The sequence below is a fragment of the Protopterus annectens genome, chromosome 3.part0 (genome assembly GCF_019279795.1).
Source record: "Protopterus annectens isolate FY-2018-M chromosome 3.part0, PAN1.0, whole genome shotgun sequence".
Taxonomy (NCBI): Eukaryota; Metazoa; Chordata; order Ceratodontiformes; family Protopteridae; genus Protopterus; species Protopterus annectens.
In genome coordinates this window covers 915,690,007-915,716,320 of record NC_056731.1, presented here as the reverse complement: position 1 = coordinate 915,716,320, position 26,314 = coordinate 915,690,007, and the positions used below count along the sequence as shown (strand labels likewise).

Sequence of the window (26,314 nt, the reverse complement as noted above, 5' to 3'; positions counted from 1 at the left end):
GAAGATGCAGATTCAGATTTAGAGCCGTGTCCCATAAATTCATGGCTAGTCTGCAAAGGGGGTAAGAGTGAGAGCCCCCTTGCTTGTTCATGTACCACATAACTGTGGTATTGTCTGTATGAATCAGAAGAGGCCCCGGATTTAGAAGTTTTTGGAAGGCTAGAAGAGCATTTTGAACTGCCAACATTTCCTTCAAGTTGATGTGCCAGGGTAGATGCTTCTTTGTCCAAGAACCCTGCTGGCAAAGATTTAGAAAATGAGCTCCCCAAGCATAATCCGAAGCGTCCGTGGTTATGGTCTGAGAAGGTTGAGGCAGGCGGAAGGGATTCCCTTCGTTTAAAGCACAAGCCCTGGACCACCAAAGGAACTCCTTCTGGAGGCAGGGAATCAGTGGAATCATTGTGTCCAGACTGTGGTAATGCTGTGACCATACACTCTTTATGTACCATTGAAGTTCTCATGTGAAGCCTTGCATTTGGAATCAACAGGATGCAAGAAGCCATGTACCCCAATGCCTGCAGGAATTTCCTTGCAGTGAGCTGAGTTACAGTAGCCAAGGTTTTGAAAATTGAGGCCAGCTGTAATTGTTTTTCTGGAGTGAGGAAGGCCCTTTGCAAGCTTGTATTTAGAAGAGCTCCCAAAAAGATCATTTGCTGAGAGGGGATCAAATGTGACTTTTTTGTGTTCACTGAAAATCCCAGTAGAAGGAGAAGACGTTGAACAAAATGCAGATGCTGAAGTAAAAGGTCTTTGCTGTCCGCCTGAATAAGGCAGTCGTTCAGATAGGGGTAAATTTGAATCCCTTGGAGTCTGCAATAAGCTACTACTGGAGCCAGGCACTTGGTAAAGACTCCGGGCGCAGTAGATAAACCAAAGGGCAGTACAGAGAATTGAAAGTGCCTCTAACCTGCCTTGAATCTGAGGTATTTTCTGCGTTTCTGCCTGATGGGAATGTGTAGGTAGGCTTCTTTCAAGTCCAATGTCACCATCCAAGCATCCTGGGAGAGCACTGGAAGAAGTTGTTGTAAAGTTAAGCATCTTGAATTTTGGAATTTCCAGAAAGGTGTTTAATACCGAAAGGTCCAGAATCGGTCTCCATGAATTTTGCTTTCTTGGAACCAGAAATAGTCTTGAGTAAAAACCTTTTCCCATCTCTGAAAGTGGAACAGACTCTATGGCTCTTATGGCCAATAAGGCATCCACTTGATTTAAAGCCTCTGACCACTGATGTTTTGGCAGATCTGGCCAACCGATAGACCTTGGCAGAGTATGAAAGTGGAATTTGTAACCTTTTAAAATCACGTCTAAAACCCATTTGTCCTGGGTAATCCGAGTCCAATTTTGGTAGAAAAGAGAAAGTTTTCCTCCGAGAGGGGCTTCCAGTTAAAGAGGACCTGTAGCCCAGCAGAGGGAGTCATTGGGTCTGCTTCCTTTGTGATTGAGATCTGTCTTCACCCCTTCTAGGTGATGAAGCAGTCCATTGTCTGGACCTGTAAGAGACCTGTGCCTGAGCTCGACCTCTGGGGCGTCTATATCTTCCCCTTTGAGGCCTGTCAGACGTGGGAAAGGACCAATTTTTGGAGGGCCAATTCCTAGAAAATCTAGGGGGCTGAACTTGTAAGAAATCTTTCACAGTCTGCATAGATTTTGCTTTATCCTCCATCTTTTTAATAACCTCCTCAGCTTTAGAACCAAACAAAACATCATGCTGAACAGGGGCATCTAACAATTTAGCCTTAACTTGTTCAGGTAAATTCTGCTCTCGGAGCCAAGCATGTCTCCTGATAACAGTACCAGAGGCTGCGGCCCTACTGGAAGCCTCCAAGGCATCAAAGCCACAATGTAAACTATGTTTACTAACTTGTTCAGTTGCATGCAGTACATCTTGTAATTCCTTGTCCTCAGCACATGCAGGAAAGGAAGAAAGTTTTTGTTTTAAAACAGACAAAAGAAATTGCTGATACTTGAACATATGAAACTGGCAATTTAAAGCTCTAATAGAAAGAGTAGCCGAAGTATACACCTTTTTGCCCCATCTGTCCAAGGCCCGAGAATCCTTTTCAGAGGGAATAGGATTTTTAGAAGAAGCGGCCTTAGCAGCCTTGGAACCCTGAGAAATAGTTTTGGGGTCTGCAGAAGGGTTCTTGAACAAAAATTGATGGGAATCAGGAACCCTATAAAATCTATCCAGCTTAGAAGGAGCAGGCGGACAAGAATCAAGATTCAAGGCAGCTTCAGAGAAGGCATCATCCACAACATCAAGAACAGGAGGAATAGCCAAAGGCCTGAGTTGAGGGAGAAGGAGAAATTCCCTAAGTCTCTTCTTGGAGGCGGAATAATCCTGGTCAGAGGAAGAGACTGAAGACACAGAAGCCTGATCAGAGGAATCATAAGGAATATCCTGTCTAGGCCTTTTTTCAGGAGGAGGGTGAGAACCCCTAATCATAGTAAGCAAATCTTCAGCCATCTTTAATAATTGTTTCTGAGACTTGGGAGCTGAATCCGAAGAAGCTTGAGAAGGAACCCTTGGTTTAACAGGAGTCTTTGACTTTGCCTTTGTCTTTGAAAAAATAGTAATATGAGAAGGCCTGAAGACCCCTTCAGAAGCCGGTACCTGCACAGCGGCTCCGGACCCATCTGAAGGAGCGATGTCCGAAGGTCCTGCAGCAGATAAAATACTGGGCCTAGTTGGCTCCCCATGGGAGTCCGTGTCGGCCATCGGTTCCGAAGTGGCTGACGACAGGGGCTGCAAAAGCGCCTCACTGACGACAGCCGAACCCGAAGCTGGCTCCGGCTGCAAAGTATCCTGTTTGGACCTCGGAGGCCTATCCTTGTCCTTGCATTTCTTTTGAATTCCGGTTGTCGGTAAAGTATCCGACGACATCCTGCAGTTGAATCGTCTACCGAAATAATTCAAGGCCCAATCGTACCTATGTTTAATCGTATGAGAATTAAACCTAGCACAAAACCGACAGCAAGAAACGTCGTGGTCAGGGCCCAAGCAAGGAAGACAGTAGGAGTGGAAATCTTTATGAGGTATTTGTTTCCCACACGATATACAATTATTAACTTTTTCTGACATCGGAGGAACAAGAAAAAAGTTTCACCAACGGGGTACTTAGCTTGAGAAGAGAAGAAAAAAGTCTTCGGACCGAATACAAGCAAACCACGCTGTCAAGATTCACCAACCAACAACTTGCGAGCTGCTTTCCACCGCACGGCAAGAAAGACTGGGGAAGATGGCGTTGGCTGTCGGCTTTATACCTCTGCGTTCTGACGTCAGGGTACTTACTGGTACAGCCGACGCCGGACCCAGACTTTGGAATTCTGTCCGACCTCGGGCTGCCTGCCGGCAGGAACACCCTACAGTTATGACTGCAACAGTGAAATACGAAGAACATCTCTAGAATGGCTGCCACGGAAGCTGTGAAGGGATCCATATTGTGTCTATCCACCAAATATGAAAATCTTTTTCATTTACTAGAACACAGTTTCCTGGTGGATGGTTTGTGTGAAGAAATCAAAATATGTCTGACTGTTGGGGAACAATCTTAACACCTGGTTATGTGTGGAAGTGGAGCAGCCAAGCTGTCAATTTTAGGGTCTGGACTGATGGATGGAACGCTGCTAAGGAGTGAGTCAGAAGGTCTGGAACTGGGTCCAGAATCCGAGGTTCCTCCAGAATGTGGGCGTAGAGAAAAGGGAACCAAATCTGATGAGGCCAGTATGGAGCAATGAGAACCATGGTGCTTCTCAATGTGTTGGCTTTCTGAAGTACTTTGGATATTAAGGGGAAAGGAGGGAAGGCATACAGAAGTCCCGGAGGCCAATCGTGAATGAGTACATTTCTCGGTGACTTCCTCGGAGGGGGAAATTAGGGCAAAGTAGCTGCTGCATTTGGCATTCATGGATGTGGCGAAGAGGTCGCAGCAAGGCTGGCCCCATTTTTGCAATATCTCTTCCACAACTTCTTGTTTCAGGGACCAGGCGTGAAGCAAAAGAATTGCTCTGCTTAATTTCTCTGCTATCATGTTGGATTTTCCCAGGATGTGCTTTGCTATCAGAAAACACTGAAAAGATACAGCCCACTGCCACACCCACTGTGTCTCTCGACATAGGGGATATGATTTGGTTCCTCCTGTTGCTTATATACGACACTACTGACATGTTGTCTGTTTGAATCGCAATCGTTCCTATCGGAAGAGAGTCCTGAAATGCTCCCAATGCATATAGCACCGGTCTCATCTCCAGGACATTGATATGCAAGTGGTTCTCATGTTCGTGCCATAAACCTTGGACAATCTTTCCCAGATAATGTCCCCACCCCACCCGATCTGGGAAGCGTCCATGGTTAGAACAGCCGTCGGTTGTGGGAACACAGTTGCCCCAAGACTAACTGGTCTGTACAAAGCCACCAGAGAAGATCCTGCTTGCATGAATCCGTGATTATTATCTGGTGTGATACTGGTAGATCCTGCATGGACCACTGGGCAAATAGTAACCATTGGAGGACTCTCAAATGCATAAGTGCTAGTGGTACTAGAAGAATCGCTGCTGCCATGGTCCCCAGAACCTGTAACATGAATCTTGTTGACACCTTTCGCCTCTATATCAAACCTTCAATCTGACTACGAAAGGATTGGATTTTCTCCGGTGTGAATTTTGCCACCATCTCTTTTGAATATAGTTCTGTGCCTAGAAAGGTAATATGTTGTGAGGGCAACAAGTCAGACTTTTTTTAAATTTATTGTAATGCCTAGTCTTGAGCAAAGTATTATGGTTTCATCCCTCGCTTGTAGAAGTAGATGCTTGGTGTTGGCAGTTAGGAGCCAGTCATCTAGGTAAGGAAACACTTGGAATCCCAGACGTCTCAAGTGAGCCTTAACCACTGTAATGCATTTGGTGAACACTCTGGGGGCTGTAGTGAGACCAAAGGGCAGGGCCTGAAAAGTACAGTTTTGTACCTACCATAAATGTAGATGTCCGATAGATATGCAACTGCAGTCATAACAAAGCTAAGTACCCCGTTGGGGACCTTTTCTTGCCTCAGCCGATGTCAGAAATTACTGAAAAAGTAAATAATTGTTTGTCTTGTGGTAAACGGGTATCGGTAAAGCAGTGTCTTCGGTTCGGAGCGGTGGAATAACAGACTCAGAGGGAACCGGGGCACTCGCGGTTAGTTTAGTCGTGGTGTCGGTGGAAGACGCGGGCCGAGGATGTCGGTCCCGGTCTTTTCGTTTCTTAGGAGTCTGCGTTGTCGGTTGTTCCGACGGCATTGTATAATGAAATTTGTCGCCGAAGAAGTCTTCTGCGAACTCCGCCCGGCGCCTGAGAGTGCGCTTATTGAAGCGAGCACAGGCGACACAGGCCGAGACGTCGTGGTCTGGGCCAAGGCAAGGGAGGCAGTAAGAGTGGAAATCCTTATGAGGTATTTGTTTACCACAAGACAAACAATTATTTACTTTTTCAGTAATTTCTGACATCGGCTGAGGCAAGAAAAGGTCCCCAACGGGGTACTTAGCTTTGTTATGACTGCAGTTGCATTCTTGAAGGACATCTGATAATGACCGGCTCCCAGCCGAAAGCGCAAGTGTCTCCTGGATCATCTGTTCATGTTTATATGGTGGTATGCATCCCAGAGATCTATCAAGCACATCCAATTGTTTTTTCCCAAGAAAGGGAATATAGACTGCAGTGTCACCATCCGGAACTTTGATTTTTGTACAGACCTGTCCAATCTGATGAGATCCAAAATGGGTCTCCAGTCCCCTTTTCTTCGGAACTAAAAAGAACCTTGAGCAAGTTCCGGATCCAATCTGGTCTGTGAGAACATTTTGGATGAATCTCTTTTTCCAGCAACTTGTGCATTTCTGATGTTGTGTGGTGTATTTGTGCGGGTGGAATATCTGGGCAGGATAGATTTTGGAGGGTGGGATGGAAAAGGGTATGCGATAACCTCTGAATATTGTCTGTATCCATTTGTCGTGAGTGATTTCTAGCCAGGCGTTTGGGTGCAGTGATAAGAGTCCCCTGACTGCCTCCAGAGAGGGAAAGGCGGGCCTCCCTTCAGGAGTGCTGGAAGGGCCTACCAGAGAAAGTATCTCTGTTGCTCTGATTCTGCGGACCTCCTCTGCCGTGAGGATGACGTCTTCCATTTTCATTTCCCCCCTCTGCTGCCCCAGGGGGAAGTGTCACCACGTGTCAGAAAAAAACATTTTGGGACTTAGGAAACCACATTTTTCTGCCTTTCCGATCTTTGGGATAAGGTCTACTGGGGGCAGAAAAACGTACTCCTATGGCAGCTAACGTTTTCCCTTCTTGCTCACACCTGGTTAGGGTGCCTTTCACTTTGGGCCCAAAAAGAGATGAGCCGTCAAAAGTGGTGTTAGTGAAGGAAGACTTGAAGGGTTCTGCAAAGTTGCATAATCGCATCTAGGAATGCCTCCTTACGTTAACTCCTGTACCTGCAGCCCTACTCGCTCCATTGGCAGCATATGAAATCAATCACATGGAGGAGTTGACCACCGAGTTAAGGGTTGAAAGGAGTTAAGGGTTGAAAGCTGACAGGAAACCTTTTCACTAATTCCGGAATCTACAGTACCCTGAAGAGTCTCTCCAAGCTCTTTAAGGAGATCTCTTTGAAGTCTGGTGATCTCTTTGAAGTCTGGTGAAGTTGGTCAGATAATTCATCGATCTCAGTGTAAATACCTCTGATGAAAACATAAGCTTTCTATATCTGTCCATAGTCCAGGAGTCCTTATTCCAAGGATGGACAGAAAAGGAGGTTTCTGACAATTCCTTCATAGTGGCGACTGCCACCACCCTACAGGGACACCTTTAGATATGAACTCTATCTGATGGAGCAGTAATGAACTTATTGTCCTCCTTGGAGCAGGTTCCATTGTATCTAGAGAAGTCCAAGCCTTACGGGATATCACAGACATTAGTTGGTCAGGACGTGGAGGGGTGAGGCCCAAAAGTCTCCAGGTATACCGACTCGTCCTCTCAAGGGTTGGTGGACTCCACCCCTCTGTTTAAGGATCTCAAGAATATCAGAAAAGGAGACATCCTCAGAGGGGGACCTTTGGGATCCTTCAGACTCATCCAAGTCGGTATCTGAAGTGAGAGACTCAGGGGAATCTATGTGCTTCCACTGTACAATCTCTTTCAAGGGACTTCCTCAGAGGGATACTCTGGGGAAGGTTTGGAAGAGATAATGTTGCCTGTAGGGGCTTCCTGGGGTTCTGGGTCTCTACGCTTGGTGGGGAGGAGTGAAGATGAGGCCAACACAGGCTCTTGGGAGGGAAGACAACTTGAGCCAGACAGTGGAGCTGACTGAGGAGCCAGCACTCTCTCTATCAGCTCAAAAGCCCCCTCGCCCAGCTCCAAATCGGTCTTCCACTCAGAAGAGTCCAAGGACCAGCTCCGGTGCGGAGTGGGTGGCCCCGAAGCCGATGTAGGAGCAGAGCTCAACCTAGATGAAGCACCAATGGGTAGAGTCTGATTGGACAACTGCCCGTGCTAACTCCTCTCCCCTCAGACTGGTGAGTGCCGGCTCCCAGACCCCTCAATGTCCAAAGTAATCGAGGAAGTCCTAACAGATGTCAGAACCGAAGAGTTCAAAGGGGGTCTCGGTTCCAATGTCTCCACTACTATTGGGCCCGTGGTCTCAGGCTCCGAAGACTCCAGGATGATCAGAGAAGGAATTGTAGCAGGAGCTAGATGGGGCTGCTCTGATTCCTTTGGGTCTGGAGACTATAAAATTTTTGCCAGTGCTTGTAGCAGTCTCTTGACCACCCGCTCCAAGTCTTCATCAGATAAACTTCTGGAGGAACGGGAGGAGACTGAAGGAGATCTTGCCCTTTCCAGTATGGGTGATCTCAATGTAGGACTGACTGGCACCTAAACTGGAGACTGTATTATTGCCATTGACTCACCTGGCTCCGAAGACACAGATGGAGCCGAAGGGTGCGGTTTTGACTTGTCTGAGCCGAGAACTCTGGGCTCCGAAGTAACAACTTTTTTTGTGGTTCTGAAGATGGAACCGAAACAGCAGGTCATTTATGGCTCTTTTCTTTACAAGAGGACGAAGGAGGAGATTTGGAGCTCTGGGATTCCTCAAAGGCTTCAGTAAACGGAACCTTCAGCAATCCCCTAACAATGAGCTTAATTTTACGCTCAAGTAAAACTCTAGCACTAAAGCCATGACAGACAGTACATGGATCCTGCAGGTGAAATGCGCCAAGGCAATACACACAGCTAGTATGACCATCTGTGATTGACATTTTCTGACTACATTGGTCACATTTCTTAAACACTGACTTTCCAGGCTCCTTCTCTTTCTGTTTCTTAGACATTTCTAGAATTCTCTGACAAAAAAAACAAGCATAGCGGAAAATACAGCTCTATGTAGCCTAAGCCAAAACTAGGAAAACAAAACTAACTATGGCACTCGAGGCACACACTACCAAACGACAACAGGAAAACAAAGAAAGACTCCTCTAACGGAGTTCCTCAGACAGAGGAACAAGAAACATCACACAAGGAAGTGTAGTGACCCTTTAACAAACGGGCCACAGACAGCCCTCTAACTTAAACGGGTCTCTCTGAGGAAAAACTTAAGGCCCAGAGAGGAACGACGAAAACAAACACAACCTCTCAATACAGCAAGACCTATAAAAAAATTAATGCACATGATAGCACACTGATTTAAAGTCACTAGTACATGGAAACAACTCTCATAAAGAAGAGAGACAATAATATAAATACTACTTAGCCAATGAGCCAGCAGAAACACCTCTTGATCGCTTGAGCGGTAAACGAGATCTGGGTATTCTTCCCATTGCATCATGGGACAGGGGACAGCATCGAGCCAGTAGAAGCCCTCCAGCTTTTGTAGTAGGCTGAGTCAGAACCGAGCAACCAACCAGCAAGAATTAAGGCGAGATAGGACAACACAACATCATTTATTTGTCTTTTTTCACAGGGAAACTCCGACTGGGCAGAGCCCATTTTCAGCAGTGGCCTGGACAGAAAAGCTCCACCACAGTACATTTACATTAACAAGTGAATTGCAGATAGTCATCAGAAAAACAATAGTTACATTTTTTCAAGAAAAAACAATTTAAGACAAATATATACAGTAAAGTATTTACATCAACAATTGCAGAAGTAAATGGATTGATACTGCAGAAGGGAAAACATTATTGTAAAGTTTAGTGCTCTTACATTTCAGTACAAAAGGTTTGAAAGGAGTTCAAGATATGTAATGAAGTATGTTATAAAAGTATGTAGGAAGGTAGATTTTAACATTGTATAAAACGTTGAAGAGATATGTCTCGGCAGCATTATGAAAGCTGATAGTATGCATTCACCTTTTCTGTATAAACTCTTACTGTTGGAGGCAGTTTACTTCACAGGAATTTTCCCTTAGCCTTATGCTTTAACTCAAGAGTTCTTCCAAATCGGTATAATTAAATTATATCACAGTAGCTGTATAATCAACCATGCATTATCTCCTTAAGCCATTATTTACATCATATAAAACTACATATGCATGTGCTAAAACAATAAAGCTGATCATCATAATATTCTGTATATTCTGTATATCTGTTAACCATCTTACTGTGTAACTTAATTTAATCCTGATTTACGCTTGGGATTAACTCTAACCTGTGGAACTTGTTTAACTTGCTTACTTACGTAATCTCTGTAAATAGTCTGTAATATGTAATGTTGGTATTATGTAATGCTGTATCTGCTTACCCTTGGAGCTTTTCTCCCTGGGCCTCCGCTGAAAATGGACATGAATCCAGTTGGACTATACCAGTCAACAAATGTAAAATAAAATAAAAATAAAATAAAAATAAAATAAAATATTATTACAATGCCCAGTATTTTTTTTCTATAATACTTACAGATTATATTTACACATTTGCTATAAAGTACAGTTGTGTACACCTACCATAAATGTAGATGTTCGAGTGTCTTCACTGTTGCAGTCATAACTGTAGGGTGCTCCTGCCGGCAGGCAGCCCGAGGTCGGCCAGAATCCCAAAGTCTGGGTCCGGCGTCGGCTGTACAATCCAGTACCCTGACATCAGCACGCTCTGGTACATAGCCCTCAGCCGACGCCATCTTCTCCAGCCTTTCTTGCCCTAGATGTCAGAAGTCCCCAATAGATCATAAATGAATCCCACTAGGAAACACAAATACACCACAAAAGAGAGAAAAAGAGGGGATAGGAGGGAGGGAAACACCGACTGCAACAGTGAAGACACTCGGACATCTACATTTATGATAGCTGTACACAACTGTACTATGTTCATCGTGTTTCACTGTTGCAGTCATAACTGTAGGGTGGAATCCCAAAGCAGTGAAAAAAAGGGAGGAGGTTTAGACAGAAGAAGGGGCAGCAAGAAGACCCTGCAAAACAGCAGAGGCAAAGCCTGCCCTGGTCTTAGAATACAAAGGGAGATCGTAGTGCTTGGAAAAAGTATGCACAGAACTCCAAGTGGCAGCTTCCAAAATATCCTTGGTAGGAACTCCCCTGAGAAAAGCTGTAGAAGTAGCAGCTGCTCTAGTAGAATGACTTCTCACAGTACCTGGAAAGTGTTTCCCATGATGAGTGTAACAAAACCTTATTCCATAAGAAATCCATTTGGAAATAGTTTGTTTGGAAATAGCCTTTCCAAGAGAACTGGAGGCAAAAGAAACAAACAATTGGTTAGATTTTCTGAACTCTTTAGTCTTGTCCAAATAAAATCGTAACTGTCTGTGCACGTCCAAGGAATGCAAAATCCTTTCCCCTTTATTCTGAGGGTTAGGAAAGAAGGTAGGAAGGTGAATTGTTTGATTCAAAGCCACATTCGAAATCACCTTAGGCATGAAAGTAGGATTGGTCCTCAAGGATACTCTGTCCTGGTGGAAAATAAGGTATGGTTCCACAGCCATGAGAGCTTGCAACTCTGAGACCCTTCTGGCAGAAGTCAAAGCTAACAAAAGAACTGTCTTCCAAGATAAAAACTTAATATCTGAAGATGCAGCAGGCTCAAAAGGAGGCAAAGTAAGTTTTTCTAAAACATAATTAAGATCCCAAGCAGGAACAGGAGGGGTCCTGGGAGGCCTTAAATTCTTAGCCCCTCTCAAGAATTGTCTCACCAAAGGATGAGAAAAACAGGGGATCAGTATTGAAATGAGCAGAAATAGCAGAAGCATGAATCTTAATGGAAGAAAAGGAAAGTCCATTAGACAAAAGATCCGAGAGGTAAAGCAAAATAGAAGAGAGATCAGGTACCAGAGGGTCCAAGCCTCGGTCCTGCATCCAAATGCAAAATCTCTTCCATTTAGAGGCATAGGATTTCCTAGTGCTAGGCCGTCTAGCTTCCAAAAGAACATCCAAAACTTGTTTGGGAAGACTAGAAGAAATCAAATTCCTTTGAAGAGCCAAGCTGTCAGGCAAAGGGTCTTGAGACTGGAATGTAGCAACTGACCCTGATGCTGGGACAGAAGAGAAGGGTTCAGAGGAAGAATCCAAGGAGGCTCCAAGAACAGGTGCTTTAAAGTTGGATACCAAAACTGTCGAGGCCAATTTGGAGCAATCAAGATGAGGAACTTGGGCTTGTCCTGTTTTATCTTTAGTAATACCCGAGGAAGTAGAGGAAGAGGAGGGAAGGCATATCCCGAAAGGTTTCTCCAGCTGAAGGACAGGGCATCCACTTTCCAAGCTGTTTTGTGGAATGACCTGGTGCAAAAGAGAGGCAGCTGATGATTGAGGTGGGATGCAAACAGATCTATCTGGGGGCATCCCCAAACTGCAGTAATCCTGTTGAATAAGTTGGTGTCTAGCATCCATTCGTGAGGATCAAAAGTGTTCCTGCTCAGGCTGTCTGCTAAGAGATTCTGTTCTCCTGGTATGAATTGGGCCTGGAGATGTAGATTCAGATTTAGAGCTGTGTCCCATAAAGCCATAGCTAGTTTGCAAAGGGGGTACGAATGAGAACCCCCCTGCTTGTTTATGTACCACATGACTGTGGTGTTGTCTGTGCAAATCAAAAGAGGTCCTGGATGCAAAAGGTTCTTGAAGGCTAGAAGAGCATTTTGAACTGCCAACATTTCCTTCAGATTGATGTGCCAGTGAAGATGATCCTTTGTCCAGGTTCCCTGCTGGCAATTGCCTAGAAAATGTGCTCCCCAAGCATAAGCCGAGGCGTCCGTGGTTATGATTTGAGAAGGTTGAGGAAGACGGAAAGGCTTTCCTTCATTTAAAGCACACACCCTGGACCACCAAAGGAACTCCTCCTGGAGGCAGGGGATCAGAGGAATCAGAGTGTCCAGATCATGGTAATGTTGCGACCATACACTTTTCAGATACCATTGAAGCTTTCTCATATGAAGCCTTGCATTTGGAATCAACAGAATGCAGGAAGCCATGTAGCCCAGTGCCTGCAGGAATTTCCTTGCAGTGAGCTGAGGTAGAGTTGCCAAAGTCTTGAAAATTGAAGCCAGCTGTATTTGTTTTTCTGTAGTGAGGATGGCCCTTTGAAAGGCTGTATTTAAGAGGGCTCCCGGAAATACCATTTGTTGAGAAGGGATCAAATGTGACTTTTTTGTGTTCACTGAAAATCCCAGTAGGAGGAGGAGACGTTGAACAAAACCCAGATGTTGAAGTAAAAGATCCTTGCTGTCTGCCTGAATAAGGCAGTCGTCCAAATAGGGGTAAATCTGAATCCCCTGGAGTCTGCAATAAGCCACTACTGGTGCCAGGCACTTGGTAAAGACTCTGGGCGCAGTAGATAAACCAAAGGGCAGTACAGAGAATTGAAAGTGTCTCGAACCTGCCTTGAACCTGAGGAATTTCCTGTGTTCCTGCCTGATGGGAATGTGTAAATAAGCTTCCTTTAGGTCCAATGTCACCATCCAGGCATCCTGAGAGAGCATTGGAATCAGCTGCTGCAGAGTAAGCATCTTGAATTTTGGAATTTCCAAAAAGGTGTTCAACACAGAAAGGTCCAGAATAGGTCTCCATGAGCTTTGTTTTCTTGGAACCAGAAACAGTCTTGAATAAAAACCTTTTCCCATCTCTGAGAGTGGAACAGGCTCTATGGCTCTCATGGCCAGAAGAGCATCCACTTGATTTAAGGCCTCTGACCATTGATGTTTTGGTAGATCTGGCCAACCGAAAGCCCTTGGCAAGGTATGAAAGTGGAATTTGTAGCCTTTTAAAATCACGTCCAATACCCACTTGTCCTGGGTAATATGGGTCCAATTTCTGTAAAAAAGAGAAAGTTTTCCTCCGAGAGGGGCATCCAGGTAAAGAGGTCCTGTAGCCCAACCGAGAGAGTCATTGAGTTTGCTTTCGTTGAGATTGGGATCTGTCTTCTCCCCTTCTAGGTGAAGAAGCAGTCCATTGTCTCGATCCAAAAAGAACATCATGCTGAACAGGGGCATCTAATAATTTAGCCTTAACCTGTTCAGGTAAACTTTGTTCACGAAGCCAAGCATGTCTCCTGATAACAGTACCAGAGGCTGCGGCCCTGCAAGAAGCATCCAAAGCATCAAAACCACAATGCAAGCTATGTTTGTTCAGTTGTTCAGTTGCATGCAATACATCCTGTAGTTCCTTATCTTCTGCACATGCAGGAAGAGAGGCAAGCTTTTGCTTTAAAACAGACAAAAGAAATTGCTGATACTTAAACATATGAAACTGGCAATTTAAAGCCCTAACAGAAAGGGTAGCAGAAGTATATACCTTTTTGCCCCACCTGTCTAAGGCACGAGAATCCTTCTCAGAGGGAATAGGATTCTTAGAAGTAGCAACTTTAGCAGCCTTAGAACCCTGAGATATAGTTTCAGGATCTGCAGAAGGATTCTTAAACAAGAACAAATGAGACTCAGGAAAGTACAGTTTTGTACCTACCATAAATGTAGATGTCCGATAGGCATGCATCTGCAGTCCTTACAAATGGGTTGTCCTGTCGTCAGGCAGCCCTTCGGTCGGCCGGATTCCAAAGTCTGGGTCTGGCCTCGGCTGGTGTCGCACTTCACCCGACGTCATAGCTGCAGTTATTCGGGTATAAAGGCATCAGCCGACGCCATTTTCCTCAGTGTTTCTTGCCCCAGATGCCAGGTGCCCTCCAGGAAGGCTAAATTTGGATAAATGCAAATGGTTCCAAATAGTAGAGAGCAAACAAAAATTAAGCATGTATGTACATATATACAAACAAATACACCATAATAGATTCCCCCAGCAAGCTACAGGATGGGCAAATACCCTAGGAGTACCACAGAGGGGAAGGAGGGTGGGTAATCCTGACTGCAGATGCATGCCTATCGGACATCTACATTTATGGTAGGTACAAAACTGTACTATGTCCTTCAAGGATACATCTGCAGTCCTTACAAATGGGTAGAATACCATAGCCAAACAGGGGGAGGAGGAGAAATAAGATTATGGTGTAGTTAGGATCCCTTGCAAAACAGCAGTGGCAAAACCTGCTCAGGATCTGGAGTATAAAGGTAAATTATAATGCTTGGCAAATGTATGCACGGAGCTCCAAGTAGCAGCCTCTAAAATGTCTTTGGTAGCCACTCCTCGTAGAAAAGCTGTGGTAGTGGCTGTAGCCCTTGTAGAGTGAGGCCTGATGTTTTCTGGAGTTTTCTTCCCATGGTAGGAGTAACAAAATCTAATGCAATTTCCTATCCACTTAGAGATTGTCTGTTTTGAAATTGCTTTTCCTTCCATTCCTGTTGCATATGCTACCAGAAGCTGGTCAGTTTTTCTATTGCCCTTGGTCCTGTCCAGGTAGTAGCGTAATTGCCTATGTACATCCAAGTTATGCAACAGTCTTTCTCCCCTGTTCTGTGGGTTGGGGAAGAATGTAGGTAGGTGGATAGCCTGATTTAAAGATACTCTGGAAACCACCTTTGGCATAAAAGTAGGATTTGTTCTCATGGACACTCTATCTTGATGGAAGATCAGGAAGGGCTGTACTGCCATTAGTGCCTGTAGCTCAGATACCCTTCTTGCTGAAGTGATTGCAAGCAGGAAAGCAGTTTTCCATGATAAGTATTGTAATTCTGCTGTTGCTGCTGGTTCGAAAGGAGGGAGTGTCAACTTTTCTAGCACAAAGTTCAAGTCCCATGCTGGCAATGGTGGCTTCCTAGGTGGTTTTACATTTTTAATTCCTCTCAGAAACTGCCTGAGCAGAGGATGTGAGAAGACTGGAGGATCCAAGTCGTATTCTGCTGAAATAGCTGATGCATGAATCTTAATGGAAGAATAGGACAGGCCGTTGTGGAAGAGCTCTGCCAAGTATTCCAGGATGTTGGCTATGTTACCAGTGACACATTTTCTCCTTTTGCAGTACTCCAAATGTGATATCTTTTCCATTTTGCTGAATAATTTTTTCTTGTTGAGGGCATGCGAGCCTCCAATATAATGTCTTTAACCCTTTGGGATAAATTTTGGTTATTTGGTCTTATGCAATGTTCCAGGCAGTCAGCTGCAGTGTTTTCAGGCTTGGATGCAGGGTGTTGTAGTTGTTCTGCGTTAACAGTAAGGGAACTAGGGGAAGAGGCCATATTTGTTCCCGAGACATGCTTCTCAGTAATGGGTACCAATGTTGTCTTGGCCAATCTGGAGCTATCAGGATGATCCTTGGACGGTCCTCTTTGATCTTCAATAGCACCTTGTGCATCAAAGGAAGTGGTGGGAATGCATATGCTGTCAGGTTTTTCCAACTGAAAGACAGGGAGTCCACTTTCCAAGCAAGTGGGTGGTACGTCCTCGTGCAGAATTTCTTCAGTTGGTGATTGTGTGGGGATGCAAATAAATCTATTTCTGGTAGTCCCCATTTTCTTGTAATGGTTTTGAAGATGTCCGGATGCAGCATCCATTCGTGGGCATCCGTGGTAGTTCTGCTTAGTATGTCTGCTAGAATGTTTTCTTTTCCTGGCACAAAAATTGCTTGTAACTGAATGTTGAAGCTCAGGGCCACATTCCAGAGGTCCATTGCCATCCGGCATAGAGGGTACGAATGTGTGCCTCCCTGTTTGTTGATGTACCACATAACTGTGGTGTTGTCTGTCCTTATCAACAGTTGGCCTTGTTGGAGAAAAGGTCTGAATGCCTGAATTGCCAGGTTTACTGCCAGCATTTCCTCTTGATTTATGTGTAGGTGTAGCTGGTCTTGAGTCCATAAGCCTTGTATGCATTTGTCCAGCATGTGTGCCCCCCAACCGAGGTCTGAGGCGTCCGTTGTGATGGTCTGGCCTGGTTGAGTGTTGTGGAAGGGCAGCCCTTTGTTTGATTGACAGGCCTGAGCCCACCATTGGAATTCTTGTTTCAAACATGGAATTATAGGAATTTGGGTTTCTAGGCTGTGCTTGTGCTGAGACCATAAATTCCTTAGGTACCACTGTAACTTTCTCATGTGTAGTCTGGCATGTGGAACTAATATTATGCAGGATGCCATGAAACCCAAGGCTTGCAGGACTTTTCTTGCTGTTAGCTGGTTCTGCTTTGTTAATGCCACGAAGTAGAGAGGGAGTTGTTCCTGTTTTTCTACCGTTAGGAATGCCATTTGTTTTGATGTGTCCAGTTCTGCACCCAAAAAGGTTATCCTTTGGGATGGTATCAGCCTTGACTTTTTTATATTGACTGTGTATCCCAGGGCTTGCAGTAGATAAATGACCCTTTTCAAGTCTTCTGTTAGCTTGTTTTTGTTGTCCGCTTGTATCAGGCAGTCGTCCAGGTAAGGGTAGATTTGGATTCCCTGAAGCCTGCAATGAGCAATTACTGATGCCAGGCATTTCGTGAACACTCTGGGCGCAGTAGATAAGTCAAAGGGCAATGCTGAGAATTGATAATGCTCTGATCCTGCAAGAAATCTGAGGTATCTTCTGCAATTTGGTCGTATGGGGACGTGCAGGTATGCCTCCTTGAGATCTAGATTTACCAGCCAAGACTCCTTGCCCAACATGGGAAGAAGCTGCTGTAGGGTCAGCATTTTGAATTTTGGAACAATGAGGAATGTGTTTAAAGCGGACAGGTCGAGAATAGGTCTCCATTTGTTTTCCTTTCTTGGTACCAGGAAGAGCCTGGAGTAAAATCCCTGTTCTCGCTCCATAGATGGTACCTTTTCTACAGCTCTCATCCTTAGTAATTGAGTTATTTGTTTTAGAGCTTCTGCCTTTTGATTTGGAGGTAGGTTTGGCATTCCTCTCTTCCTTGGTAGAGTATGGAAGTGAAACCTGTAACCTTGGTCTATTGTCTGCAAAATCCACTTGTCTCTTGTGATGAAATGCCAGTTTACTGAAAATAAGGCTAGCTTCCCGCCTAAGGGTGCTTCTAGTTGTTCCCTGGTAGGCGGTGTCAGAGTCAAGTCACTGTGATTGTCCTGTAGTAGTGGTGGTGGCTGTGTCTGTGGCTGTACCTCGCTGGTTGTTACCCTGCCACTGGGCGTCCCCTGTAGGCACCTCTGGATTGACTTCTGCCTCTTGAACGCCTATTTCTGCCTCTCTGAGCTCTGGAGGAGTCTGGAAAGGACCAATTCTTGGAGGGCCAATTCCTGCTAAATCTTGGAGGTTGGACCTGTAAGAAATCTTTCACTGTCTGGACAGATTTTGCCTTCTCTTCCATCTTCTTCAGCACCTGTTGTGCAGGAGAGCCAAACAAATTGATCTTGTCCATGGGAGCATCTAGTAGCTTTGATTTGACATGGTCTGGTAAGGCCTGCTCTTTTAACCATGCATGCCTTCTGATAACTGTGCCAGTCATGGCTGATCTAAAGGAAGCCTCCAGTGCATCATAGCCGCATTTTAAGGAATGGTTACTGACTTGCTGAATGTTATGTACTATTTCCTGAACAGATTTTTTGTCTAATGGTTCATCCGAGGACAGCTTTTTGGTTAACTGGTCTAGCATAAATTCTTGATACTGGATCATGTGGAATTGACAGTTCAAGGCCCTAGCTGAAAGAGTAGCAGAAGTGTATACTTTTTTACCCCATCTCTCTAAGGACCTGGATTCCCTTTCAGAGGGGAGGGGGTTTCTGGCAGAGGTAGCTGCTACAGCCTTAGGTCCCTGGGAGATAGTCTCGGGATCTGCAAAAGGAGCCTTATACAAATGATAATGCGTGTCTGGGACCCTGTAGTACCTATTGGGCTTAGCAGGGGCCGGAGGTAGTGAATCAGGAGCAGTACAAGTATCATTAAATGCATCATCTACAACAGAGAGAACTGGTGGGATGGCTAAAGGCCTATGTTGTGGTAAATGCAGAAAAGCTCTAAGCCTTTTTCTAGAGTCTGAAAAATCCTGGCCCTGCCACTGAAATTGTTCCCTCATAGCATGCAAGGTTTCCCCAAAGGAAAATTCCTCAGGCGGAGAGGCAGAAGGAATGCACTCTTCAGCATCAGAGTCTTCATAAGGGGAGAAAGGGCCCTCTGGAGGGTTTGTGTTATCTGACTCATCAGAGGAATCATCTGTAGAAACTGGCTCAGGGGGCTCTGCTCTAGGCCTCTTCTCTGGAGGTGGGTGAGAGGCCCTGTCTGGGTGAGGTTGGGATCCCCGGATTAAAGAAATGAGATCCTCTGCTAGACTAAGCATTTGTGAACTAGAGCTAGGCCTGAGAGGGGGTCTTAGCAGGCACAGATTTAGTAGATTTGGCTGCTTTAGCCCTGGCAAAGGCCTTAATAGACATGGCTGCAGGTGGCCTAGCAGCTCCACGTGCAGGAGTTGAAATATCCAAGGGAATAGTGTCAGATAATTCCTGAGAAACTGCAAGAGCAGGTGGGATTTCAGAAGCCGATTCCACCAGGTTGGAAGAGGCCTCGGTTGGAGGTAAGTTTTCGGCTGAAGGAAGGACCGCTTGCTCGGTTTCAGCCGAAACCGAGGCACTCGCGGTTGGCTTAACCGTGGTTTCGGCCGAAGTCGCGGACCGCGAGTGTCGGTCTTTTTCCTTGCGTTTTTTAGATATTTGCGTAGTCGGAGGATCCGACGGCATAATGTAAGCAAACGCGGAGCCGAAAAACTCTTCAGCAAATTCAGACCGACGTCTAAGCATTCGTCGGTTGAAAGAAGCACAGGCTAGACAAGCAGCTACGTCGTGGTTTGGGCCTAAGCAAGGTAAGCAGTAAGAGTGGAAATCTTTATGAGGTATTTGTTTCCCACAATTTAAACAGTTATTCACTTTTTCTGACATCGGCTGAGGCAAGAAAGGGTCCCCAACGGGGTACTTAGCTTTTTAGAAGTCTTTGGTAGTAGTAGAAGTATTCGGTAGTAGTAATCTCTGGTTCGGACCGACCGGCACTTGCGAACAGCTTCTGCTTCGGGCGCCACGCGGCAAGAAAGACTGAGGAAAATGGCGTCGGCTGATGCCTTTATACCCGAATAACTGCAGCTATGACGTCGGGTGAAGTGCGACACCAGCCGAGGCCAGACCCAGACTTTGGAATCCGGCCGACCGAAGGGCTGCCTGACGACAGGACAACCCATTTGTAAGGACTGCAGATGCATCCTTGAAGGACATCCCTATAAAACCTATCAGGCTTAGAGGGAGCAGGAGGCACGGAATCAGGATTCAAATTAGCCTCGGAAAAAGCATCATCCACAATGTCAAGAACAGGAGGGATAGCCAAAGGCCTATGTTGAGGAAGAAGAAGGAATTCTCTAAGCCTCTTCTTGGAAGCAGAATAATCCTGACCTTCCCAATGAAAATGTTCCCTCATCTCATGTAAGGTTTCCCCAAAAGAAAAATCTTCAGGCGGAGAAGCAGAGGGCAAGGAGTCCTCAGCATCCGAATCCTCATAAGGAGGAAAAGAATATTCCTGATCAGAGGAAGAGACAGAAGATATAGAAGCCTGGTCAGAGGAATCCACAGGAACATCCTGTCGAGGCCTTTTCTCAGGGGGGGGGGTGAGAACCCCTAATCATAGAAAGCAAATCTTCAGCCATCCTTAACAATTGCTTCTGTATCCTGGGAGTAGATTCAGAAGTAGCTTGAGCAGGAGCTTTGGACTTAACAGGAGTCTTTGTCTTTGCCTTTGAAATAGTGATGTGAGTAGGCCTGAATACCCCCTCAGAAGACGGTACCTGCACAGCGGTTCCAGACCCATCCGAGAGAGCGACGTCCAAAGGTCCTGCAGCAGATAAAATAGAAGGCCTTGATGGCTCCCCATGGGAGTCCGTATCGGCCATCGGTTCAGAAGTGGCGGACAACAGGGGCTGCAAAAGCGCCTCACTGACGACAGCCGAACCAGACGCCAGCTCCAGCTGCAACGAGTCCTGTTTGGACATCGGAGGCCTGTCCTTGTCTTTGCACTTCTTTTGAATTCCGGTAGTATCCGACGACATTCTATAATTGAAGCGTCTGCCAAAGTAATTCAGAGCCCAGTCGTACCTGCGTTTGATAGTACGAGAATTAAACCTGGCACAGAACCGACAACAAGAGACGTCGTGGTCAGGGCCTAAGCAAGGTGGACAGTAAGAGTGGAAATCTTTATGAGGTATTTGTTTCCCACACGTAATACAATTATTAACTTTTTCTGACATCGGAGGAACAAGAAAAAGATTCTCCAACGGGGTACTTAGCTTTGAGAAGAGAAGTAAGAACTTCGGACCGACAACAACCAAAAACGCTGTTCGAAAATCGCCAACCAACGACTTGCAAGCTGCTTTCCACCGCACGGCAAGAAAGACTGGAGAAGATGGCGTCGGCTGAGGGCTATGTACCAGAGCGTGCTGACGTCAGGGTACTGGATTGTACAGCCGACGCCGGACCCAGACTTTGGGATTCTGGCCGACCTCGGGCTGCCTGCCGGCAGGAGCACCCTACAGTTATGACTGCAACAGTGAAACACGATGAACATCAGGATGCTACAACTGCACATCAAACCAAAGGCACAAACAAAATGGAAAAGCAGTGTGCTAGATTGACCTTTAACAATAACAAAGCAACAGACCTTCACTGTTAACCTTTACTTATACTACCAGATATGTAAACAGCTTTAAGGAACAATTTTTATAGAACAGATTCATATGTATCAAATTAATTTTGCCTCTTGCAAAAGGCGTAACCTCTCAACTTCAACAAGGGAAATTTCAAACCATGCTAAGATAATGTTATTAGTCATATATGCAAAGTAGTGATGCACAACTTGTAACTAAATTCAGTGACTTGAATGAATACAGGAGACAAAAATACTAATCAGCAATACAGACAGCTAGATAATAACACCAGTTATGCTACATGACTAACCAACTAGTGCTGTCAACACAATCCTTCTAAACTATCTGCACTTTCATAGCTTCACAGCACCCTCAATTTGTGTCACTTCAGGTTCATGCATGCACAGGACTGAATGTTTTAAAACCAAAGAAAAATACACAGACACTGCAGAACTGAGGTTACCTTCAGACTCAACTTCTCTACCTGTTCCATACTGAAAATCCAAGCAAAAATCATTATACACACGCGCGCACACACACACGCACACAGAAATTCTTGCTTTCCGGAAGCACTACTTTTTCAAGACAATGTTTTCCAGACCACATACTGATGAGCTCAAAAATCCTGTGGCTCTTCATGCACATCACCAATTTTGTTTTAAAATAGTAAATAAACTGAACGATTTCAGAAATGACAAGTACTCGCATATGCTTCAAATAGTAGGAAGAATGTAAAAAACTGTCTAAAACAGAAAACATATCAGTAGCCATACCTCTCAAATATCCAGATTTTTGTCTTATATTTTGGAAAGTTTATGTTTGAGAACTGAAGTTACTAAATAATGACATACAAATGTTTTTCAGACTTCATATCCTTCAGTAAATGCATGCCAATGTAAAACCTGTTACTCTAGCAACTTCCTAAGTTTAATACAGCAATATTTAAAATGTCTCTGATTTTGGGCATTAGTTCTCCCCTCTACAATTTTTGGCTTTGTTCATATTTCTTGTGCTTTGAGGTTGAGGGGTATATGTCTATAGCACTTGAATAACAGCAGTTATGTTATGTTAGCAGTATAAAAAAGTACATACAGCAAGTTATCCCTCAAATATAAAGAAACTCTCTTCTAGTATTCTCAGAAAATTAAAAATATTAGGATTTATGAGAAAGTACATTATAAACACACTTATAAGAATATAAAACAGATGGAACGACTGAAAGCTTAGGTATTTTAAATTTAAGGTGGCAAACATTTGTCTGCATAATTTAACAGGAACATATGCTTGATCATAATAACCTCTCAAAGTGGAGCGGAGTCTCTTTAGTTAAATGTGGAGGGTGGGGTTAAGAGTCTGGCTCTCATTGCCTTCTTCAGAATGCTCACCGATACCAATGTGGTTTTGACAGGAAACATCAAGGCTATATCAAGTTTCCTCTTAGGTGGAAGAGGTGCAGGTATCTTCGAGGGAACTGATACATGTAAACTCAAGAGTTCTCAAGTAAAGATGTAAAGCAAAAGAACTCTTCTTAAACTACAAGACTATTCTAATGATTTAACCAATCAAAAAATTAACAAAATGCCGCAGACAGACAGCAGGAAGTTTCAGAAGCAGCTGGTAGGACCACTTTTTATGGATGAGGTTACTGCAGTTTTTGCGTTTCACTCTTGACAAAGTTGTGGAAAATTGAGGTCCAGCTGCATATGATGAAGGCACTAGACACTGATGGGTGTTCTGAATAATGTGTCTTTTCGATATTGTGCAGAAAGTTGCGATAGTACCCCAGGATTGTCAAACTGGTGTGGTGACCTCCATTTTCAAAAGGGGGCAGGACAGGGCATTTCAATTACACAGACATCACATTCCTCAGCCTCTCTGAGGAAGCCTATGCCAACACACTGGAAAAGAGCTTTCACCCAACAGTTGAGTCTCTGTTTCAAAAGAAGCAATGCAGATTTTATCTTGACAATGATTCTTTGTCCTTGCACAGACAATGAGGAGGGGTGTCCACAGTAGCTAGCCAATACTACATAGAACTATTCTGTGGACCCAGAAAATGCCTACATACTTTGATTTATTGTAATAAGCACTAAAACAGTACAGGGTCCCATGGCTACTGCTGTACATTTTTTGCTCCATGTATTCCACATATTTATAGTTGAGGCTCAAGTTCACTTTCTCAGCATTAACTAATAAATTAAAGACGGGCACAAGACTATAGCAAGGGCATGTGCCTCATTGCCACCTCCTGTTTATGACTTTTAGGGACAAGATACTACACCCCAGCAAAGGTCTAAGTAGTGTTAAGTCTCAAAACATACGAGTTGTTTTTCCTATCTGCTGATAAAACTGTTCCCTTAGCCTTAGGTAACTATAATCTGCAGCAGCAAGTAGAGCAGTCTGCTGATGTGTGAAGTGTATGGGATGAAAATCACCATCTCTACCTCAGATGTCATGGCTGCCATCAAGAAGAAATTAAACTTTTCACTTTGCATGCAAATGAGGAGCAGATATACTACCTGCATGAGTGAAAGTAAGGAGAACTGGACAACTGACCAGTGGAAGGGTGGAAGAGAAGGTCTGCAGGCACTATACCAGAGTATGGTGGTGAAGCAGGATCTTAGCTACAAGATGAAATTCATAATTTGCGATCAGTCTTTGTACCATCCTCATTTATGGTCACACCCTTTGGGTAATGACTGAAAGGATGACATGGTGAATATAAGAAACAGAAATAAGGTTCTTCTGCAATTCAACTGAACTTAATCTCTGGTACACTGGGATCACAGAGTAGAATCAATGCCTCTCTTAGTTAAGAGGCACTGACTAAGTGGTTTGGGGAATTAGTAAGGATGTCTTCAGGCAAGTTCAACTAGAAAATGTTTCAGGCATGGCCCAAAGGAAGATGGGGAGGATAATTATCTTCTCCACTGGACTAGTAATACCATAGGATCATGTGGAAGTTGTTACTGGGATAGGAAATTCAAAACAGTTCTCAAGTAAGACTGCAGCATGGAGGAAAATGGAAAACTTATCAAATATTCAGATTTTTGTCTCATATTTTGGAATGTTTATGACTTGACAACTAAAGTCACTAAATGATTATGAAGAAAGTTGTATGAAAGCAAACATTGCAAAATGGCATTTTACATTAAGATGTTTACTACTATCCTGATTCCACACGTAGAAGACTTATCCCCTGCATCCATTTATTTAACGCAATCAATTCTGAGGCTGTCAACAGGCGTTTGGGGGAAAAAAGGGGATGAATGATATATGGAGAAAGAAGGCTGGATGGAGGGACTTTAAAAAAACACAGGAATACCAATGTATAAAGTACACCTGTGTTGGCCACAATAAGTACAGGAATTGGACAGAGAAATAGGATTAAAAGAATAACTTAGTTCTGGGATGAAACCAAAATAACCTCCCACCATCTCAGTGTGATCAGTACAGTGTCAAAATTTGATAAAATGCAAATCCAACTTTAAAGGAAGAGAAAAAAATCCAAAACTTGTGTAAAGGTGAGTTTAAATTAACCCCATTACAATTTGGGGGCTACATAAAAATAAATTGCATAAAGATGTAACAACAACTTTTATTTAAGACTCAACAAACTCCTTTTCTTGGAGAAGCCCTTCTGTTTCATATCAACTGGTAGCTTGGCTTCTCTCTTTTCAGTTGCTTCTGAAATTAGAAGCACTGTAGCTACCTGGAGCTTACCTAACACTTCTAGTGCGTTTTTTTCAAACATCTGCCCCTACAGAAACTAGCTCAGAAGACAGAACAGTTACCAACTTTGTTTCTTTCCATAAACATTTTTAAAAATTGCAGTTCTAAAAACAGCTTTTGAAAAAGAAATGCAAACAAGGTAATATCTATTAGAAAATGTGCGTAGGCAAGCATCTATGATGAAGAAAATTATTTGGAAAGAACAGCAGCCCTGATAAAAAAGGCTAATGAGCAATAAAAAGAAGTGAACTGGTGTAGTCCTACATCAGCTTATACAATATGTGGCACAACACAAACATTAGGATAATTTACAAGTCCTACAAATATGTTTCACAAGGGAAACAGTACTACCACAAAATTTGTGAAATATAAGGAAAACCCAGTGAGAATGACTTATGCAATATTTCACAAAATAAAACCATGTAAGGTAGTACTAGCTATAGCTGTGCTTAATGAGGCTGAAACTCTTATAATAACTACTGAGTCAATATATGCAATTTCAGACTTTCAAGAGCCCCAAAGGGAAGCAATTCAATCTTGATAGGTGTACAGTGGCACAGAAAGCTGTATGAAAGCAAACATTGCAAAATGGCATTTTACATAAAACTGTTCGTTATCCCCATTCTGCATGCAGAGGATTTATCCCCTACTCTCCTTTATTTAACACAATCAACTCTGACCTTCATTCAATCTTGCTTTATTTTTTTTTTTTTGTAAGGCTGTTCAGTGGTACAGTGTCCATTCACTTACTTTTTCTTATATTAGTAACATGAAATATACAACTGCAAGGATATCAAAAACCAGAAGATAAATGATTTCAACAGACAGTAGTATAGAAAAAACAAAACATCTCAAATGTCTCTTATGATAACTTCAGGTCTTCAACATTAGTCTCTTAAACATTTGAATATGAGAGCACTAACCTGATAAACTAACTTTAAAGTATCCTCTATCCAGAGAGACTGTTCATCTGTTAAAATGCAGTTGGAGCTAGAATACAAATGCAGATTTAGACAGGTTACTATATAATAAAGTAACTGAAACAATTTTGCCGTCACTGGTTAGTTATACAAATTTCCACCAAAGACCTTAAATTGCATACTTTTGGGTATTTCAACATCTATAACCTACAACTACTGCAACTTCAAGTAGATAAACAGAAATGCATTTATTTTTCCTTTTTTGCCACTTCATTTTTATATGTTGAGTGGCAACTGCTATCATCAGAAAAGGGGGGCAGTATGCAAGCAATAATGTCGAAGAGGGCAGGTGTTATGGGGAAATAATGGACTGTCCAGAGGTGTTGTGAAGTGACACTGTAGCTGGAGGGCCTCTCCATATCTAAACAGTTTGTTATTCTCTGTAACAGCCACCCAGGTGAGCATTATTGCTTAGATGATGAGCTACATGATAAATTGTCCTGTATTTTTTATTACTATATACTTTTTAATATTTTTGAAGTAAAATACCTTCTCTGTCTAATGTTCCAAAGTTGCTGTCACAATGTAAATGCTATTGAATTATTCATCAAAAATATAAGTTATGCAAGTACTAAATGTCCACGCACACATACAACCCTCCCAAGCAATTAGTCACTTTCTTCTATGAGTATACCCTCAGATGTCCGAATTTGAC

The 26,314-nt window shown here is 43.7% G+C and overlaps 1 protein-coding gene across 1 annotated transcript in view; it reads right to left on the bottom strand.

Moving 5' to 3' along the window:
* The window catches only part of THOC1 (THO complex 1), a 1,639,837-nt gene that overhangs the window by 704,146 nt on the left and 909,377 nt on the right, over nucleotides 1-26,314 (bottom strand). Inside the window, exon 13 of the mRNA XM_044065238.1 lies at nucleotides 25,603-25,669. Within this exon, the coding sequence (XP_043921173.1) occupies nucleotides 25,603-25,669 (67 nt within the window). The remainder of the gene's footprint in view (nucleotides 1-25,602; nucleotides 25,670-26,314) is intronic.